Source organism: Desmodus rotundus, chromosome 1 (assembly GCF_022682495.2).
Source record: "Desmodus rotundus isolate HL8 chromosome 1, HLdesRot8A.1, whole genome shotgun sequence".
Lineage (NCBI taxonomy): Eukaryota > Metazoa > Chordata > Mammalia > Chiroptera > Phyllostomidae > Desmodus > Desmodus rotundus.
This window is the reverse complement of record NC_071387.1, coordinates 122157722-122179792: the sequence shown is the minus strand read 5'-3', so window position 1 is coordinate 122179792 and position 22071 is coordinate 122157722. Positions and strand designations below refer to the sequence as shown.

Sequence of the window (22071 nt, the reverse complement as noted above, 5' to 3'; positions counted from 1 at the left end):
GGGTTGGGACCCCACGCACCTTCATCTCAGGGCGCATGCTCGGGCGCTACTGGCCTGGGCCGGGGCGTGGAAGGGGGCGCGGCTCGGCGTGGGAGAAACAGGGTCGCCTGGGTCTGGGTCCACACGCGGTCTCCTGAGTGGCAGCCAGTGGTGGAGGAGAGCGCTCAGTGCCTGAGCGACCCGCCCTGAGCTGAGCTGTAGTAGTAAACTTTGGAAGGATGCATCAATATAAAAAATTCAGCCTTATTTAAAATTTCCAAATAAACCAAGTTTATGCTTCAAACATTTTCTGTTGGTATTATCCGGGACCAGAGCAGGCTGCCGCAAAATATCGATCAACACTATATATATTGATTATTTTGATTTAAAGTTACTTAAAAAACTAACAATGCAAGAAGAACGCTCTGACCTCTCTGCATCCTCCTGAAATTAGAACAATCTCCCTCGTGAAAGTGCCCTTCTTGCTCCAAGGGGGAAAGACACCCTTGAGTTAGGGAATCCAGGAGGGGGGCGCAGGGGTAGAAACTTAAGGTAAAAACCTTGTTACTAATTTACTACCCAAATCCAAACTTTGTTTAGATTAGATTCCTCACCAATGAGCGTCCAAACCTGTCCTGTTGGTTCTTCACAAACTTATTGTTTGTCTAAAAGTATGAAAAGATGGCTGGTCTGTCAATTCTCTGGGCATCGTCTATGCTCTCCCATGCCCACATTTTAAATTGGTCTTTCTCCTGTTAATCTGGCCTGTGTTAATTTTGTTATTAGTCCAGTTGTAAGAACTCGACAAGGGTAGGAATGACCCCCTCCCCAACAGTGTCATGCAAAATTGCCCCCTTAAATTACTAAAATCTCAAGAATACATCCCAGCCCACCAGAGAGTTCAGGTGAGGACACATCTGCACAAGGGATGAGAGAGAAAAATCTTGGGGAACTTACTGATCCAAACAGCAACAACAAAAAAACAGGGGAAAACCTGTTGGTGTGATGAATGTATGAAATGAGCAGCAAGGTTTAGTGGTTCGCTCATCTTTACTCACTTTATGCCTTCACTGATGGAACCGTGTTCTTACAGATTATATACAAAACAAACTCTTCTGACCTCCTGAGTAACAGGAGCCTTCTTGATCCCCCTTAGAACTCTGCCTCACATATGATCCCAACTTTTACTTTATCCAATATGTAGTGTACAGCCACTCAGCTCCATGAATGCAATAGACCTTCCTCTCAGTGATTTCAGTCTAAGGACAATGATTTAAATAACCACTTCCAGTGAAATATGGCATGTGCTAAGAAAAGGTGGTCAAGAGCAGGGCTCTGTGAGGAGGTTAGACTTCCAGAAGTGATGCAGCCTTTTTTATTTCTGTTTTAGGGTGACAGCAAAAGTTATACTCAGAGACTGATTCCATTGTTGCCTGTGATTTAGTTAGTACAGGTTTGCTGTGGAAATTATAATTTCACAAGCCAATAGCATCCGTGAATTAATTTTTCTTCTTTGGGATTTAGTTAAGGAAAATTATGGTTTATCTTGCACAGTTTCCCACTGTCTGGAGTTACTTGTCTTCCTGCATTGTCCTTAGATCTAGACCAGATGCTAGAAAAGTTCATTTACTTTTTTCTTTTATACTTTATTTATTATACTGTTGCAGTTGTCCCAATTTACCCCTCTTTGTCCCCCTCCACCCAATACCCCCCACTCCCTCAGGCAATCCTCACACCTTTGTTCATGTCCATGAGTCATTCGTGTAAGTTCTCTGACTACTCCATTTCCTGTATTGTGGCTATTCCGTGACTACCAGTTTGTACTTCTACATTCCCTCACCTCTTCACCCATTTCCTCAAAACCCCCTTCCATCTGGCAACCATCAAAACACTCTCCATATCCATGATTCTGTCTCTGTTCTTTTTGTTGGCTCAGTTTGTTTTTTAGATTCAGTTGTTAATAGGTATGTATTTATTGCCATTTTATTGTTCATAGTATAGATCTTATTTTTTAAAAATAAGTTCCTTTAACATTTCATGTAATAATGGCTTGGTTATGATGAACTCCTTTATTTTTTTCTGGTCTGGGAAACTCTTTATCTGACCTATGATTCTACATGATAGCTTTGCTGGGTAGAGCAATCTTGGCTGCAGGTCCCTGCTTTTCATGACTTTGACTATTTCTTGCCAATCCCTTCTAGCCTGAAAAGTTTCTTTTGAGAAGTCAGCTGACAGTTGTATGGGAACTCCCCTATAGGTAATTAACTGCTTTTCTCTTGCTGCTTTTAAGATTCTCTCTTTATCTTTAAACTTTGGCATTTTAATTATGCTGTGTCCTGGAGTGGGCCTCTTTGCATCCATCTTATTTGGGACTCTCTGTGCTTCCTGGACTTGCATGTCTATTTCCTTCATCAAGTTAAGGAAGTTTTCTTTCGTTATTTTTTTCAAACAGATTACAAATTTCTTGCTCTTTCTCTCCTCTTTCTGGCATCCCTATGATGCGAATGTTGGTACACTTAAAGTTGTCCCAAAGGCTCCTTACAGTATCCTCATTTTTTTTGGGGGGGGGGTCTTTTTTCCTCTTGTTGTTCTGATTGGTTACTTTTTGTTTCCTTATGTTCCATATCATTGCTTCTGTTCTTGGCTTCATCCACTCTCCTGTTGATTCCCTCTAAATTGTTGTTTAGCTCCATTAGTATATCCTTCATTTCTGTCTGGGTCGTTTTTTACGCTGGCGAGGTACTCACTAAGTTCCTTGAGCATCCTTATATCTAGTGTTTTGAATTGTGCAGTTAATAAATTTCTCATCTCCATTTTGTTTAGTCCTTTACTGGAGTTTGATCTGTTCTTTCATTTGGACTATGTTTCTTTGTCTCCTCATTTCGGCAGTCTCCCTGTGTTTATTTCTATGTATTAGGTCAAAGCTGCTATGACTCCCTATATTGGTAGTGTGGCCTAATGTAGTAGGTGTCCTGTAGGGTAGAGTGGCACAGCCTCCCCTATCACCTAATCTGGGCACTGGAGGTGTGCTCTCTATGCGGTGTGACTACACCCTCCTCTTGTAGTTCAGCCTTGATTGCTGTTGACAGGTTAATGGGAGGGATTTACCCAGGCCATTCAGCTACAAAGACTAGTTGTGACCACTTACCACCAACCTCCACCCTCCATGGAGGATCAGCTATGCAGTGCAGGGTGGTTGTGTTCCAACGTGGTCTGTAGCTCTCCACTGGATGCATGGGCTCTGGGCTTTCCCAGGTGGTGCAGGTCAAGGTCAGCCCCAACCTGTGATCTTCCTGGAGCCACCCAGCATGAGTTACAAAGCAGTCTAAGATGGCTGCTACTTATGCTGGGCTTGGAGGTTCCCAGGTGAAGCCAAACTGTGATCCAAAGCTGGGTGCTGCTAGGGCTGGGAGCTCAATGAGGCTGGTTGTTGCTTGTTTGAGAGGCTTTAGAAAGATGTGAAGCCTGAGCAGAGACCAGCCATTCATATGGAAAATACACTGGTAACAGCTTGGATGAGCTGTGAGTTGGGTGGAGCAGAGCCTCAGGGATTCCCCAGGTTGATGGAGTCTTAGATATGGCCTCCACCTGCCGACTCTGTCATTCTGTGGGGAGAGGGTTCAGAAAAGGAACAATGGCCTTTGCCCTCCTTTCTGTCTGGGAGAAAACTGCCCCCCAGCTCTTGCCCTGATGCTAGATATTTCAGTTCCTCCCTGTATGTTACAAGTGCCTTTCAAGCTGCTACTCCGGTGCTGGAGCTCAGAGGGAGTAAGTATGAGTAAGTCCGTGTGTGGGCCCTTTAAGAGGCACTTCTTGGGAATCCTTTAGTTCCTTTAGTTCCAACACTGCTGGTTTTTACAGCCAGAAATTTTGGGGGTTTATCTTCGTGGCACTGCAACCCTGGGCTGGGAGGCCTGGTGTGGGGCTGGGATCCCTTGCTCCTCAGATATCTCTCCCAAATTTTTATTCACTGTACATGGGTGTGGGACTAGCCCATTCCATGTCTCCGTGTCTCTATGTCTCTTACCAGTCTGGATGGATGTGGTTTCCTTAGTTCCATAGTTGTCAGACTTCCATTCAACTCGATTTCTGACAGTTCTGAGTGATAGTTGTTCTGTAGTTTAGTTGTAATTTTGATGTAGTTGTGCTAGGAGGAGAGCCGTGTTTACCTACGCCTCCAACTTGACCAGAGGTGTGACCTGCTCCTAGAAAAGTTTAATTAAATTTATTTTATTTTATTTTTAGTTTTGTGAATTTTGAATAATAAATTTTTTATTTTAATATTTTGTTTCAGTCAATATTGCCATCTGTAATCGGAGGTATACACACACAAACACACACACACAGGTCTGTCCAGGAAAAGTCCAGCAGGTTTATATACACATATAAGGGTCTGGCAGAAGTAAGACCTACTTGAGTGTGGTTGGTAGGACAATAATATGGGTGTAGTAATTTATAGTTTTAATTTGAACATTTCACCTAAAATGTCATATAGTGTGCTTGAGTGTGATACTGTTATGTTACAGAATTACATGCTAATGATTGTGTAAGAAAAGATTTTGTAATAAAAAAGAGGCTTTATTTGTGCCAGGCCCTGTATATTGGACATGAAGAATTCCATAAAAGATTTGCTTGTTCGTTTGCTAGTCATTGAATAGTTGTTATTGAATGCCTGCTAAGTATCCGGCAGTGTTCTGAATTCTGGAAGACTACAGTGTAAATGTGACAATGTCCCTGCTCTCAGGCACCAGGGGGCTGGATGAGGTCAAATACTGATAATGAAAAAGTACACAAAATAATTTCAGTCACTAACATTGAAATATCTTTAATTGGTTAGAAAATTTTGTTTTATTTTTTAAAAGATATTATTTATTTATTTTTAGAGATGGGAAGGGAGAAAGAGTGGGAAACATCAGTGTGTGGTTGCCTCTCGTGTGCCCTCCCTGGGGACCTGGCCGGCAACCCAGACATGTGCCCTGACTGGGAATTGAATCAGCGACCCTTTGGTTCGCAGGCTGACACTCAATCCACTGAGCCACACCAGCCGGGGCATAAAAATCTATTTTACATGGACAGACTCAACAGGCTTTTTAGGTGGCAACCTTTTTTACTATTGTTTACTGAAGTATAATATATAAACATCAAAATGCATAAATCCTAAGTGTACAACTCATGTATATTGAGATAAAAAGTCATATATATACACATATATATATGTTATCCGTCCGAAAGTTATCCATCCATATAATATGAAAAATAGAACCATGTATTGAAGAAGACACAAGATACAAGAAACATTGTACATAGGACAGTGATGCCTCAGGCCCCTTCAAAGTAGGCACCTTGGGACCTCACACAGTTCTCCCAATCTCCATCAGCTGCCCTGTTTTATATTCCTGAATCTCACTGATGGTCTGAAATCTTTTCCCTTTCAAAGATGATTTTAGTTTTGGGAAAAGCTAGCAGTCGCAAGGTGCCAAATCTGGGCTGAGTCACCTGGGTGATTTGATGTTTCACCAAAAAACTCTGCCTGAGACGTGATGCATGAGTGCGCATGTTGTCATGAAGAAGCTGCCAATCACTCATTGCATCGTCCCCAAAAGCCTTCTGAATAATCCAAATGGTTTCTGTGGAGGAATGTTCAAGCTCAAAGCAAAATTTGATGCAGATTCATTGTTCTACTCGCTCAGTCATTTTGAATGTGATGGTCACACAGAACACATGCTCACTCAATGTCATCTACCATCCCCACTGACTAGTACAGTGAAGTTGTCATTGTTTACGCACATGCCTTACAGTCCACTCCCCTTGGCTGCCGGGTTACATCGATGTCACGCAAACCATTCTTGTCATATTAACAATCTCTGGACTTTTTCCAGCCATTGGCAAATATATGTATAGACAGACTATACATATATAAAATATCCTGTCTAAGTGACCCTAAGAGATTTTTCAAACTTGTCATAGTTTGAGTGAGAAAGTTTTATAAGAATTACACAAAATTTTTCATAGGAATTACAAAAAGAAAAACTTTCATCAAGGCCATGAAAGACAAGGAGAGATTAAGGAAATGTGAAAGGCTGGAGGTAACAGGAGACATAACTCTAAACTCCAAAGTGGATTCTGGTCAGAAACAGAACATTAGTAAAAAACTGGTGAATTTCCAATAACATCTGTAGCCCCAGTGATCTGCTTGACCCATTGAAGGTCACAGCCCATCCACAGCACTAAAATCATGTCCACACTGCTCCTGTGACCTCCTAAGAGAGATTTAAAAAAAAATTTATTCAAGGAGAATATATATGACACAAAACTTCCCATTTTGGCCATTTTTTAAGTATATTTGATTGATTATGCTGTTACAGTTGTCCCATTATTTTCTCCCCTTTATTCCCCTTCGCCCTATATCCCCCTCCCATCTGCATTGCCCCCCACCTTAGTTCATGTCCATGGGTCGTACATATAAGTTCTTTGGCTTCTCCATTTCTCATACTATTCTTTTTTAAAAAAATATATTTTATTGATTATGCTATTACAGTTGTCCCATTTCCCCCCCTTTATTCCCCTCTGCCCTGCACAGCCCCTTCCACCCACATTCCCCCTCTTTAGTTCATGTCCATGGGTCATACATTTAAGTTCTTTGGCTTCTACATTTCCTATACTATTCTTACCCTCCCCCTGTCTATTTTCTACCTACCATTTATGCTACTTATTCTCTGTACCTTTCCCCCCTCTCCCCCTCCCACTCCCCCATTGATAACCCTCCATGTGATCTCCATTTCTGTGATTCTGTTCCTGTTCTAGTCGTTTGCTTAGTTTGTACTTGTTTTTGTTGTTGTTGTTGTTTTAGGTGTGGTTATTAATAACTATGAGTTCATTGTCATTTTACTGTTCATACTTTTTATCTTCTTTTTCTTAGATAAATCACTTTAACATTTCATATATAAGGGCTTGGTGATGATGAACTCCTTGAACTTGACCTTATCTGAGAAGCACTTTTTCTGCCCTTCCATTCTAAATGAAAGCTTTGCTGGATAGAACAATCTTGGTTGTAGGTTCTTGCCTTTCATGACTTGGAATACTTCTTTCCAGCCCCTTCTTGCCTATAAGATTTCTTTTGAGAAATCAGCTGACAGTCTTATGGGAACTCCTTTGTAGGTAACTATCTCCCTTTCTCTTGCTGCTTTTAAGATTCTCTCCTCATTTTTAATCTTGGATAGTGTAATTATGATGTGCCTTGGTGTGCTCCTCCTTGGGTCCAACTTCTTTGGGACTCTCTGGGCATCCTGGACTTCCTGGAAGTCTATTTCCTTTGCCAGATTGGGGAAGTTCTCCTTCATTATTTGTTCAAATAAATTTTCAATTTCTTGCTCTTCCTCTTCTCCTTCTGGTACCCCTGTGATTTGGATGTTGGAACATTTAAAGATGTCCTGGAGGTCCTAAGCCTCTCCTCATTTTTTTGAATTCTTGTTTCTTCATTCTTTTCTGGTCAAATGTTTCTTTCTTCCTTCTGGTCCACACTGTTGATTTGAGTCCCAGTTTCCTTCCCATCACGGTTGGTTCTCTGTACATTTTCCTTTATTTCACTTAGCATAGCCTTCATTTTTTCATCTAATTTGCGACCAAATTCAACCAATTCTGTGAGCATCCTGAGTACCAGTGTTTTGAACTGTGCATCTGATAGGTTGGCTATCTGTTCATTGCTTAGTTGTATTTTTGTGGAGCTTTGATCTGATCTTTCATTTGGGCCTTTTTTTTTTGGTCTCAGGGTGCCTGTTACACAATAAGGGGCGGAGCCTTAGGTGTTCACCAGGGAGGGGCAAATCAGGTGCTGAGTTGTGAGGCTTTCTGTGGGGGAGGGGTCCAAGAGGGAACAATGCTGCTTGCTCCACTCTCTACGGGCTTTCAGTCACTCCCTCCGTTACCCACTAACAAATCGGGCCCTTCTGGTGCTGATTCCTGGGTGGGTGGGTTTGTGTACTTTCTAGGACCCTCTGGGTCTCTCTAATGAACTCTCCTGTGAGGCTGGGAGTCTCTCCCACTGCCGCCTCAACCCTCACCAGTGTTTTCAATCAGAGGATTGAGGCTTTATTTCCCCAGGCTGGAGCCCTGGGTTGCTCCGTCTGTCTTACTCCCCAGTTGTTCCTCCCAGTTTATCTGCACACGCATGTGGGACCTCCCGCTCCACCAGCTGCTGCCTCACTCGGTCCACCAGCTGCCACCTTGCCAGTCAGCTGTTGCCTTGCCCACCCAGATCCTTCAGCTGCAGCCTTGCCCCAAGTCCTCTCTGCCCAGCTTCCCGTCTCTGCCCCTCCTACCAGTCTGGATGAACGTTTCTTCTTTAACTACTTGGTTGTTGGACTTCCAAACAGTTAGATTTTCTATCAGTTCCGATTACTTTTTGTTTTTAAATTGTTGTTGTCCTTCTTTGGATGTGTGAGGAGGAACAGTGTGTCTACCTACGCCTCCATCTTGGCCGGAACTCTCCCATACTATTCTTAACCCAGTCCCCCCATTTATTTTGTACCTATCATTTGTGCTTCTTATTCCCTGTACCTTTTCTTACTTTCCCCCTCCTCCTCCCCGCTGATATTCCTCCTTGTGATCTCTGCTTCTGTGATTCTGTTCCTGTTCTAGTTGTTTGCTTAGTTTTTTGTTTCGTTTCTTCTCCCGTGATTTTATTATGTCCAATTTTGTGGTGCCGTGCTACTATGCTTTTCACGCAGTTTAAAATCCCATTTACCATAATTCAAATTCCAAGCAATTACTACACATTCCCTTATACAGACAAAAATGGGTTTACCGGTATGTTTTCAGTTGTAGCTGAAGGCAACAGCGTTCACAACACTTAGCTTTTGTCACACCCATAACCGTGTGGAAATTGCTTGCAAAGCAACTGTAATGTGAGAACAATCTTGTGAATATTGATGGGATGGCTACATGAGCTTCCCCTCCCCCCCTGAATGCAAGAGCCTGAGTCCAGTCCCATGCCACTGAAGCCACACCATAAGGAGTATCATTAACTGTAGACAAAAATAGTCAACTGGCAAGTATCTAGTTTCAAATTAGATCCTTGGAATATGGCAAAATAGAGGCTGGTGGTCTTGGCCTTAAACATGATCATGAAAAGCACATTTTGCCGGAAGGGAAGAAGATAATGAACCTCCTCAGTGCTCCAATTTGAAGTGATACTTGCCCCTTAGTTTCTTGAAAAAGAAGTTTTGAAAGTTATATGCATGGGTTTCATTTAAATATGCAGCCATTTATTATTATTATTATTATTATTATTGTCCCAGATTTTGTTTAATGAAGATCTCTGTCATCAAATCAAGTACGGTATTTCATAACTGTAAGAATGATGATCACCAACGAAAGGACAGCAGCAACCAAAGCCGTGGTGACTTTTATTTTGCATCCACACCACCACATCTGCCTGCGAAGTTGTTTGGATCTGTTGCTAAAAGCAGTTGCCTCATCCGATAAGCTTTCTGATTTGTCCTATAGTTCATCAAGTCTCTCCCCTCTTTCAATTACCTTTCTAATACTTTCTGGCATGACATCAATAACGTCATCCACCTCATTCTGAACACTACGCAGTGGCTGACCTCCTGACCTGTGGAAACACAAGATGATAAATGTGTCTTGTTCCAGGCTGCTACGGTTGTTAATTGCTTAATTTTAATTAAGCAGGATAATTGCTTAATTTTATCATTGCTAGGTCCAAATCTTGGTCCACATGGTCCCCTTAGAAAAAAGTCCTCTTCTTCATTTGAATCATCTTCCAAAAGATTTCTCCTTTGGCTTTTCACAGAACCAGTGACATTGTCATCCTTTAGGTGGCGCTTGATGTAGGGAGGCGTATTTTTCAATCTAGAAGTATTCTTCTACTTCCCAGCAGAGTAAGCACTCACTGCCTGAGTCTCTCAGGGAGGTCTGCGGCAGCTGGGGGAAGGGGTGGGGAGCAGAGGCACACAGCGTGGAGTGGAGGCAGTGGGCATCCAGCCGGCGTTGGTCACTGCATGGAAGCTGTGCCCCTGCTCTGGTTTGTTTTGTTTTTTTGTTTTAGGTTTAGTTGTTGATAGTTGTGAATTTGTTGTCATTTTACTATTCAGAGTTTCGATCTTCTTTTTCTTACATAAGTCCCTTTAATATTTTATATAATATGGGCTTGGTGATAATGGACTCCTTTAACTTTACATTTATTGAGGAGAGGGCAGGTGGCTTGCAAGAGTTGCGGTCCTGAGGGCGAGATGCTGTGCTAGCTCCAAGGCCAGCCATGAGGCAAGTACCTCTGTTCCAGCCTTATACACTGGAACCCTCACTACCAGGCCAATTTCTCCCCATGACCTGGCCCCTCCTATCCAACATCCCAGTATAGGACCTGAGAGGACATGCATTGAAGAACTCAGGAATCCCAGACTTGGAGAAAGGGAGCAGGCTGGAGAGAAAGACAGATGGGACATCCCAACATCCTTCTATTATGGCTCTGCGGTGTGAGCATTGAGATCGGGGATTCACTTGATCCCAACCTGAATTAGAGGCACCCTCCAGGTCGTTTTTACTTGTTATTGGAAACAGATGCATGATTCTATAGTTCTCTTTCACCTTGAAACTAAGTGCCCTAAGATTCTGTGTGGGGATGGCATTCTCTGCAACACATGAATAAGAGAAGTCTCTGAATCCTTACCTTTTGCCCAGAATTGTGCAAATTTTGGGGATCTTCACTTCACAAGGTACATTCCCATGACAACAGCAGCTCAGACATCTCAGGGTGCTCCCTACCCAGTGATCTGAGGTTCAAGGTGCCGATGAGTTGTTAGCGCTGTGATCCAGTGCCTCATAGGTTCTTATAATTTAGCCTCTCAAACTAACTTGTGAACAGTAGGGGGAGGGGTGATGTAGGAATCCAGAGAGCCCTCGAATCCAAAGGCACGATCCAAATCGGAGTTGGGGCTTGTGGAACTTCAAGGAAAGCAGTTGTTCTCTAAGGGAGCTGACCCAGCTTTCTCCTCTGTTGTTCTGTTCAATTTTCCTCTCTTCACACAAGCTCCCTCTGCTTACAAATAAGCATGAACACAGGACCCCAGGATATGTTTGGAGGCAAAATTAGGCACTCAGCCACACCTTCTTGCCTATAATGAAGACTCCCCTGAGGGGCTAGAGAAAGGGAGGAAGTAATATACTTCAATGTCCAGGAGTAGTTCACATTGGGGGCCACAGGGTGGGAAGGCCTCGCTGGGATGTGGGTGCTGTGCTCTGGGGGGGCTGGCAGGCGAGGTCAACTCACTTGTCAGATAGTTATTTTCAGCTGTGGCCAAAAGTCATATGGGTTTTATGCAAATGAAATTTTTAATTTTGGCTAAACAGCCAACGCCCTGTCATGGTGTTAGGTAGGAGAGCTAGCAAACCAAGGCAGGGAGCAGGAGGGAGGCATGTCTCGCTCACTAACTCAGCAGTCCTGAGCCTGGGCCGGATATATTGCCAGGTGTTCCAACCTCACAGGAAACACCACGCTGACACAAGTGGAGGGCAGTCCTTGAGATTCTATGAATTGTCTCCACTATCTGGGAAAGAAAACCTTTGAAACTGCTTTCATCCCAAGGTCTGAAAGGCCGGCCAGGAAGGGCCCACAGTGCCCAAAAGAAGAAGCCCGTTAATCCCTTTGGGTATTCACGCCATTCTCCGCACCCCACCCCCAAAGCTGGCTCCACCTTCACCTGTCAATCAATACGTAACTTCTCACTTCCATCCCGCCAATCATAGAAGCCCTCAGAACAAAGGACTCTGGCTTGATGCTCTTGACTCTCTTGGCTTTCCGTGTTTGCCGCTCCAGCTCTCACCACCCCTGCACTTGCCTTCTCAGCCTTTGGTCACCCTTACTTTCGCCGCCCTTATCCTGCTTTGTCCTGAACCTATGCCTTTCAACACCACTCCCCCTTAACTAGGCCTGTTCTTTTTCATGAGAATGAATTACCAATAAACCCTGCTTGCACGCTAATAGACTCGCTATCTGTAATTCTTTACTGCATTGGTGAGGAGAACTGAGTTGCTGGGAGTTTCTCCCATAACAATGGCACGTCATATTAATATGAAGCTATGGCTGGGCTGGAACCCAAAGTCTCTCCGCTTCGTGTGGGTGGTGGGCTTTGGCCACCTATACCTGGCAGGTCATCTCCCAGTGGCCACCACTTGACTGCAGCCCATCCATTTGTCTCCACTGCTACCGTTCAATCTACAGAGCATGCCTCTAAACCATGGAGTCACAACTGGCTCCTACAAGCTGTTTTGATGAAACTACAGGTAAGTTTCATCCTTTACAACTACAGGTGAGGAGATGAATATAGATGTATATATAGGTTAGGTTAGAGATCAGGAAGTTGAGGTAAATCATACCAGGTAGCCTGGATTTTCTGTTCAGCAGGAGGCAGAGTGAGAGTGGAGGGGACAAGGATGTGGAGAATGGGGTTTCCACCAGGTGCCAGGACCAGGTACAGGTGAGCAGAGACATCCTGGGCATTCCCAATGGCATGGCAGGCTGTCCACTGACAATGATGGCGCAGAGGCTTTAGGGTATTGCCAGAAACAGGGAGGGGAAGATTGGTATGGGAGATTTTATAGAGCTAAGAACAAGAGCACTTGGCAACTGACTAAATGCCCAGGATGAGGACTCGGAGGACAAGAAGATGTGCTGGGATTGGCTCAAGGTCTGCTAGTTTCTACAACACTCCAACACTATTTTTCTCTTTTTCTAGATTGTAATTCTTAGAGGAGAGGCATATGGACCAATTTATCTTGTGCCCCCACAGAACCTTAATCAATTTAAAAAAGTTAACGATAGTTTATTTATACATTGAACTCTTCTGGCTACCTCCAGGCATAAATGAAATGTGGATACCTTATGTCTCTCAGCTCATCCTGCTGGATAAAGAGCATGCATGTGTTGGTGCCCGTGCGTGTGTATGTGAGGGTGGTTATGGAGTTTTGAGGGGAGAAAGTGCCCACAAGATGTGGACTACCCTCAGATGACTAGCCCATTGTAGGTTATAGGAACCTGCTCACAGCTAGCACCTGGGATAGAGATTCTGTGAGCTACAGCTGGCCAGTGCATCTGTTCCTCCTGCCACTGGAGCACTGCCAAACGCAGTTGACTCAGGAGGCCTGTCCAGCCCCAGTCCAATAAAAGGCCACTAGTATTCATCAAGGTGGGCTTGGAGGGTGTATTCGTAAGTGGCCTGGTGGGACATTGCCCCTCTGTGCAAGGCTAGGGTATCTATACAGTAACGTTTGGCCAGCGCTGCATGAGCCAGTGACCTGTATATCCTCTGGGATGGGTTCACGACCCAGCTGCCGTACCTTGTTCCTGCTATACTCCAGATTGGCCAGCAGAAAGGACAAATTGCTGGGCACAAGAGTGACCCAGGTGTCAAAAACTGCCCGTTGCTGCCAATTTTGCATAGAGGCTATGTCTCAGTGCAACAGCGCCACCTGCCGGACACAGCCGTCAAGTACCCCTGCTGCTGAAGAACCCACCCAGGAGGCTTTGTAATTTTCCAGGCTGATACCCGCCTTTTGGGGTAAATCAGGTTGAACCGCATTAGTAAAAAGATGGGACGAGCCTAAAAGGCCTTACTAATCAAATAGAAATGGTATTTTTAAGAGCGCAGTCAGCCTAGACCTAGAGGGGTTTTACGTGAAAAAGTGGCAGCTACTGCTTTGGGAGAAACCACTTGAAGCAAAGACATGGCTCAGTGGAGCCGTCAGGTCTCAGAGGTTCCCCTACATGCCTGGGCTTGGCTCGCTGATGGCTTCACTAAGGTGGAACCTGATGGGGTCCACTGGATGACTGCTATTTTCCAGCCTCGGGGCCAGCTGTGTAAAACTGAAAGCACAGGGCAGAGCTCAACGCCGTTCTCATTATACAGCTGGCAAGTGCTCCCCTGGATGAGCAGTGTTACATTTCACTGACTTGGGCTATTAGCACGGCAGCTTGGTTCACCACTTGGAGGATTACAGGTATAGAATTATGAAGACACACCCTCTGGGGCAGTGAACTCCTTGGCTCTGACGGTTGGGTCACTCATCTGGATGCCTATGATGAGGACCAGGTCTCTGATAAAACCGCCTGGCATCAAGCTGCTGAGCAAGCCTGCACTGCCCAGAAGCTGCCTCCTGTTCCTCCTAAACTGACTCCATTGAACCTTTGACAACCTCTAGGGGCTGTCTTGGTGCTCTTGTCCCTGTTCCAGTCTGATCCCCTGACTCAGGCCACATCATGATGGCCCTTGAAACTAACCTGTGTCGTGTTTTAGGCTTTGTGGACCATCAACAGTCTGACACTGGTGTGCTTTTTGTCAAAAAAGCCACCCAACAATGGGCCAAGAGTTAAGGTTTTAAACAGTCTGCACTCCTTATTGTGGACAGCATCCGGTTGCCAAGCGCTGGAATGGCCTCCTCCACAATCAGCTGTACCTCCTTTACATCCTCCTGGTCCACACACCTTAATAAGACAGCCTGATCACTGAATGTGGCCATCCCTCCAAAGCCTTTGTCTCCTCTTGGTCAGTCATTTCTTCTTGGGTAGTGACGAGGATGAAAGGAGTGGGGAAGCTCTCTAGACTTATTTTGAAAATTAAAGATTCTGCCTTGACTATTCCTTGGAATTATACTTCCTTTTCCCTCCATAATGGCTGCCCCAGAACAGCGTAGTTAGTAGACCCTCTGGTACAGCCAAGCCACAGAGGAGCCTAGGGAATGCCAACTTAATTCTGGTTCCAGCCACCACGATTCTCTTGTTGGATTGACGTGTTTCTAGATCACTTGATTGAGGACATTGTTCTCTGAATCCCTTACAGTTGCCCACATAAGCTGTGGCAGGCTGAACAATGGCCCCCAAAGATAAATAGGTCCTAATCCTTGAAATCTGTGAATGTTACTTGATGTGGCAAAAGGGATTTTGCAGATATAATTAAGGGTTTTCAGATGGGAAGATTACCTTGGATTAGCCCAGTGGACACTAACTGTAATCCCAAGTATACTGTACGTGTGAGAGGGGGGCAGGGATAGATTTCGCTACAGAAGTCAATTGATGATGGGAAAAGAGGAACAAAGATGTCACTAAAAATACTGGGTTAGAAGATGAGGAAGAGGCCATGAGCCAAGGAATGCAAGGAATGTAGCTCCAAAGGCTAGCCATAATAAGGAACGAACACAGGTGGCAAAGTGGAGGGCATAATGGGTCTCTGTAAATTTTGTAAAACTGGCCTGTCTCACTCACACCTGAGCCCTGCAGACAAAGGCCTGGGCACACATAGGGAATAATTGGAGAAAACGAGAAGTTATAGCTCCTGGGATGTGACACGCCAATTTCTGTCCATGGAAGGAGAGCAATAACCCGGCACCTGGAGGGAACAGCTTAGACGCAGGAGGCGGGAGAACACTTAACACTATTGTCTACAGGTATTGCCACCGTAGCCTGGCAAGCCCATGGTCTGCCTGAGTTAGGCAGCACCTTTGGCTGGCAATCTGACCCCCACTGGGTTTGCCAGTCGTGAAATTCCTCAGTGTGAACACCTCCATCCTCTATACGCATGCCAACACACAGACCGGGACAACCTTGTTTCACACTAACTGATATAAATTCATGTGCTTCTCCTGAGGCCCAAACATTCTTGAGTCAACAAATCCTATTGACTCTACTTTGAAATGTATCCTGATTTCAACCAGAACTTGCAGGCTGTGCCCTATGCAGGGCAGCTGGGTGAGGGGGCAAGTGGGGATAGAAACCCAGCCTGAGCTCCAGAAGGGATCTTTCTTTCTCTCTCTCTTTCTTCTTTTTTAGAATTTATGAGATTTACTCTCTTAGCAACTTTCAAATATGCTACACAGTATCATTACTATAGTTGCCAGGCTAGGGACTCTTTTTCTTTCTTTTTTTTTCTTTTTTAAAGATTTTATTTATTTATTTTTAGAGAAAGCGAATGGAGGAAGAAAGAGAGGGAGAGAAACATCTATGTAAAAAAGAAAAATGATTGGATGCCTCTCCCATGTGCCCCAGTTGGGGTCTGAACCTGCAACCCAGGCATGTGCCCTGACCAGGAATCGAACCAGTGACCCTTCGCTTTGCAGGATGATGCCCAACGAAATGGGTCACATCATTCAGGCCTAGGGACATTTTTTCCAATGCTGCACTGGGGCATATAAATAGCTGCAGGCCTGAGTGGTCTCCTACCTCTACCTCTATTGCCCAGGTCCAAGCTGTGGTCATCTATCACATGGAGTAGAATAACAGCTCCACTTCTATCCTTCTATGGTCCCTACCATCTAACCTCCATGCATCAACCTGGGTGACCCTTTACAGCCTTGAGTCAAATCATGTCATGCCTCTGTTCAGACTGAAAGCCAAAGTCCTAATAATGGCCCCAAAGACTATCTCCACTCTGATTTCACCTCCTATTATTTTCTCCCTCCCTCCCTCACTCACTCACTCAGCTCTGGTGATTGACTTTCTCATTATTCCTAGAACCCAGAAAACAATGTCCTGCCTGAAGACCTTTGCAATTATTCCCTCTGGAATACTCTTCCTCCAGGTATCTCTATATCTTGCCCCCTTACTCCATTTGGTCTTTCCTTCCATGTAAAATCCACCCCATCAATCTCTCTTAATATCCTGATGTGTGTTTACTGCCTGTTTCTTACAACTAGAATGTAAGCTTCATGAACTCAGAACTTTGTTTTGTTCAGTGCTGTATCCCTAGCGCCTGGAATTGTGCTTGCTGCATAGTAGGCACTAATAAATATCTGGTTCTGTTAATGAATGGTAAATGAATGGTGCCTGGATGGGTGACGTCTGACCCCAACAAGTAGAATGTCCTTTTTTTCTTAAGATGTTATGTATTTATTTTTAGAGAGGTGGGAAGGGAGGGAGAAAAACATCAATTAGTCGCTTCTTGTATGCACCCGGACCAGGCACTGAACCCCGCAACCCAGGCATGTGCTCTAATCAAATCGGAGACCTTTCTCTTTACGGGATGAGACTCAACCAACTGAGCCACACTACTCGGCAAGAGTAGAATTCTTTTTTTTTTTTTTTTTTAAGATTTTTATTTATTTATTTTTAGAGTGGGGAAGAGAGGGAGACAAAGAGGAAGAGAAACATCAATGTGTGGTTTCCTCTCACATGCCCCACACTGGGGACCTGGCCTGCAACCCAGGCATGTGCCCTGACTGGGAATCGAAGTGGCAACTTTTTGGTTTGCAGGCTGGCACTCAATCTACTGAGCCACACCAGCCAGGGCAAGCGTAGGATTCTTGACAAAACCACAGACTCTGAGCAATTGGTGACCCAGTTTGGTTATTTCCTGGAGGGCCCTCACTTCAGTCCTCAATATCTTTTCTTTGCAGACTCTCTGAACAGATATTCCCCACCAGCCCAGTTACCTCTACCCTGTGGAAGGAAAAGTTAACACAACAACAAAGTGATGCATTATATTTACAAATAGTTTTGTGGGAAGGTAGAAAGAGAACAGTGAGATAGTTGTCTTAACACAATGCCAACTTGAGTTTTTCTTGGTAGTTTTTAAATACAATGCACTTTTGAGAAATGCTCAGTGAGATTACTTCCAAAGCTTGTGTATCAACTGATTCAATTCCAAAACCATTCTTGAATTTCACGGTAACCACTGTTTTATGAGTTGTATAATTATCTGAACAGTGTTTCAAAAGCATTTGAGACAACAAAGAGACAAAGGAGTGCTTTAATGTGTGAAACAGCAACACAAACTATGACCTTTATTAACACCAGAATCATCCTTGTCTTTATTTTAACCTTCAGTCTAGCTGAGAAGCATTGCATTCATAAGAGAAGTAAGGCATATACGCTTTCTTCCGTAAACATTTCAGCTGGCTGACAGGTTTTTCAGGGGATTAGAATGAGACAAACTCTTCATTTCCCCTTGGCCACACGTCCTGCAGGATTTCTCAGGCCCCTTCCTTTGAGGGTTGCTGGCCCTTCAACTTCCCTTTATCCAGGATCCTAAATAGAAAGTTTGCTTGATCCCCATAAGTCACCATTATCACTAGAAAACATCTCCCTGTACCTGCTAGTTCTGGGCACTAGAATAGGCTCCACAGGGTTAAGAAATAGGATTCTACCTGCTTTATAGAGTTTACACGTTGGGTTAAGAATAGGCACATATTAAAAGAGCCAGCCAGATGTGTTGGGGCAGCAGGAGGAGGGGGTAAAGGCAGTGTACGCGACCTGATGGCATATAGGAATGGGGAGAGGGTGGGAGTGGTTTCTTTGCCAGAGGGGCGACTCATGGAGATGGAGACAACAGGGAGGATGGGAGGTGCTACAAAATGCTGGGGAAGTTCCTAGTACTGAAGGTAATATCAGTATTTGGAAGAAGGAAAGGCAGGGCATGCAGATGGAGCCACTCAAGACCAGGCTCCACCCTAGATATTCATTCATTTATTAAAAAATTATTTAGGTACCCTTGCCGTGGCTGGTGTGGCTCAGTGGATTGAGTACTGGCCTGCAAACCAAAGGGTTGCAGGTTCCATTCCCAGTCAGGGCACACGCCTGGGTTGCAGGCCAGGTCCCCAGTAGGGGGCATGAGAGGCAACCACACATTGATGTTTTTCTCCCTCTCTTTCTCCCTCCCTTCCCCTGTCCAAAAATAAATAAAATTTTACAAAATAAAAGTAAAAATAAATTATTTAGGTACCCAAGTGTAAGGTACTTAAGTTGGTCATGAGGTTACAATAAACACAACAGAAGTCTCTTAAGTGGGAGTCAGGCATGTGAAAAGAAGAGATGTGAAAGCTAGTGTGGCTGAAACAAGGGGACCAGAGGCCAGAAAAATAAAGGTCAGGGCCAAATGGCAGGCAGGGCCTGAATTATACAGGGCCTTGCAGGCCGCGGGTAGCAGCTTGGATTTTATTCTGAGGGAAGTAACATAACATTCCATTCATTCTGCAAAATACTTATGAACTAGTCAGTCTTACTACAATTTTACTAACAAAGAAGAAACGGTTGGGGCGGGTGAGGTCACATAATTTATTTAAGGCCGGCTGCAAACAAGAGGCGGGGTCAGAGCCTACGAAAACCTGCCGGCTTCTGGGCGGTGCGAGCCTTGGGCTTTCGCCGCCGAGTGAGGTAGGGGTGTGCCAACCAAGGCCCCGCGGCTAGGGATGCGGGGGGTGGGGGCCAGGCGTCAGACTAGACGCACGCCCAGGCCACAATGCGCATGCACTGCTGCCGGACGGAAGCCGGGAGGGGGCGGGGCCCAGGCCGGCGGGCGCGGGGAAAATGGCGGCGGCGGCTGCGGCGAACGGGACGGGTGGGAGCAGCGGGATGGAGGTGGATGCAGCAGGTAACTGGCCCCGCGGGGACGGCTTCTGGAGACTGCCTTCAGGGTGCATCAAGGCCGCCTTCCTGGACCCTGGAAGGAGTCAGGAGGGCGGGCGGAGCGTCGCACCCTGGGATAACTTGCAGGAGGGATGTGTGGGACGGGCTTTGCCATCTTCCGGGCGGGATGTGGGCCCCGGACTCTCACCGCTGTTCTTTTCCTCACCCCTTAGTAGTCCCCAGCGTCATGGCCTCCGGAGTGACTGGGAGTGTTTCAGTCGCTCTTCATCCCCTCGTGATTCTGAACATCTCAGACCATTGGATTCGCATGCGCTCCCAGGAAGGGCGGCCTGTGCAGGGTGAGTGTTAAGGCTAATTCTGCAGTCTTTTCTGGTCATCTCCCCCAAATAGTGGTCTTTTTTCCTTCCTCGCCCCAGTTGTTGGTTCACATTGACCCCAGACCCTCAGGATATAATGATGAGGGAAGTTTTGGGATTCTTTACCCTCACCTCTTACGTGTCCTTCTCTTCCCAGTGATTGGGGCTCTGATCGGGAAGCAGGAGGGCCGAAATATCGAGGTGATGAACTCCTTTGAACTGCTGTCACACACCGTGGAAGAGAAGATTATCATTGACAAAGAATATTATTACACCAAGGAGGAGCAGTGTGAGAGGGGAATAGAAGTGGGCAGAGGAGTGGGAGGAAATAGATGTGGGGAAGATGGTGGGGTTGGGAAGAAATAAACAGGACATGGGATAAATACAGTGGAAAAGTGAAGAGGGAGTAGCCGAAGATATCTCATAAAAAGAACACATTCAGCTATTCTGCCCAAAGAAAGTACAGGATGAGGTGATAGAAGGGATTCCGAACTGAATCAGGATTATAGGGGGAAGGGGAGAAGCTGGTGAAAATACACCAGGAGCTGCAAATTAAGGAAGGATTGTTTAAAGAAATCCTTTGGCCCCTTCCTCTCCAGTTAAACAGGTATTCAAGGAGCTGGAGTTTCTGGGTTGGTATACCACAGGGGGACCACCTGACCCCTCCGACATCCACGTCCATAAGCAGGTATACATGCTCACATATGTGCATGCTAGGCAGAGAATAGAGTGAGGGGAAGAAAGACAGGCATTGACATCCTGTCCATCATCTTCCTCTTCCAGGTGTGCGAGATAATCGAGAGCCCCCTTTTTCTTAAGTTGAACCCTATGACCAAGCACACGGATGTGAGTACACTGACCCCATCCATGCTCACTTTGTTATGCTTGTCTTTTATCCTCATCCCCTTTTACTGTATGACATTTCTGCTGAGTTGAATCTCCATTCTGGCACTTACCAGCTGTGTGACTTTGAGTTAGCCAATTTAACTTTTAACTTGCATTTTCCTCATGTGTAAAACGTGTACAATACCTCTCTGCGTTTATTAGATGAGAAAATCTAAAGTGAAGAGGCTAAGCCCAATTTTTGGCACGTTGTATAGGTTCAGGCACATTTGATGTAAGAGCTGTTCTCTGTCTCTTTACAGCTTCCTGTCAGCGTTTTTGAGTCCGTCATCGATATAATCAATGGAGAGGTAATTCCCTATCTTTCAACCCTTGGATCCTACCCCTGGTGTTTCCTGCTTTTGACTCTCCTGTGTGCTCCACAGGCCACAATGCTGTTTGCTGAACTGACCTATACTCTGGCCACAGAGGAAGCTGAACGCATTGGTGTAGACCATGTGGCCCGAATGACAGCAACAGGCAGTGGAGAGAACTCCACTGGTAACTGAGGCTGGAAGGTTGTCCTTGGAAGTGGGGGTGGCAGGTGTGGTCGCAAGCCTTCTCAACAATGGCCTGCCCCTGTCCCCCTGTAGTGGCTGAACACCTGATAGCACAGCATAGCGCCATCAAGATGCTGCACAGCCGCGTCAAGCTCATCTTGGAGTATGTCAAGGCCTCTGAAGCAGGTAGGATAGGGGTCTCCTGGCACTTTTCCTCTCTCCTGGGGAAGTGACATCATCTGCATTAATACAGCCTTTTTGTGCCTTCAGGAGAGGTCCCCTTTAACCATGAGATTCTGCGGGAGGCCTATGCACTGTGTCACTGTCTTCCAGTACTGAGCACAGACAAGTTCAAGACAGACTTTTATGATGTGAGTGTAAAACCCAGGATGGGGAGGTGGGGCTTAATGCTATCATTTCTGAATGCAGGACATGGGACTCAGCTGTTCCTTGGGCATGCTGTGAGGGACCCAGATCCCTTGGGGAACTGGTTCTTTCTATTCCCTCCCAGCAATGCAATGATGTGGGACTCATGGCCTACCTTGGTACCATCACCAAAACGTGCAACACCATGAACCAGTTCGTGAACAAGTTCAACGTCCTCTATGATCGACAAGGCATCGGCCGGCGGATGCGGGGGCTGTTCTTCTGAGAGGGTACTTGAAGAGATGATGCATAGGGGTCAGACAACTGTCCCAGAGGGAGGGGTGCTATACTCCCTTTAGAGAAACCTGTCATTAATAAAAGGGGAGCAGTCCCTCAGCACCCCTTCCAGTGGCTCTGTCCTGTATTAGAGGTACTACACAGGTTTTTCAACTTGAATCTCAGTGGAGGCATTGGTTCCAGCCTTGCTCCAAGAGGCATGAGTCCCTCTCTTTCATCATCAGCTGTTCTCCATACTTTTCAGTGATTGGAGTTTATTGCCATCTGATGGTGACTCCATGTGTGGTCAGGTGGACTGTCTTCACACAGAAGGCTGCCTGCT

The 22071-nt window shown here is 45.4% G+C and overlaps 1 protein-coding gene across 1 annotated transcript; it reads left to right on the top strand.

Moving 5' to 3' along the window:
- The first annotated feature begins 19249 nt into the window (after positions 1-19249).
- COPS6 (COP9 signalosome subunit 6) lies at positions 19250-21863 on the top strand. The gene is made up of 10 exons (XM_024571473.2): positions 19250-19352; positions 19561-19686; positions 19862-19993; positions 20304-20392; positions 20488-20550; positions 20850-20897; positions 20973-21087; positions 21180-21272; positions 21357-21457; positions 21598-21863. The coding sequence occupies exons 1-10, from the start codon at positions 19289-19291 to the stop codon at positions 21736-21738; spliced, it is 972 nt and encodes a 323-aa protein (XP_024427241.1). The 5' UTR covers positions 19250-19288; the 3' UTR covers positions 21739-21863.
- Positions 21864-22071: the final 208 nt, after the last annotated feature.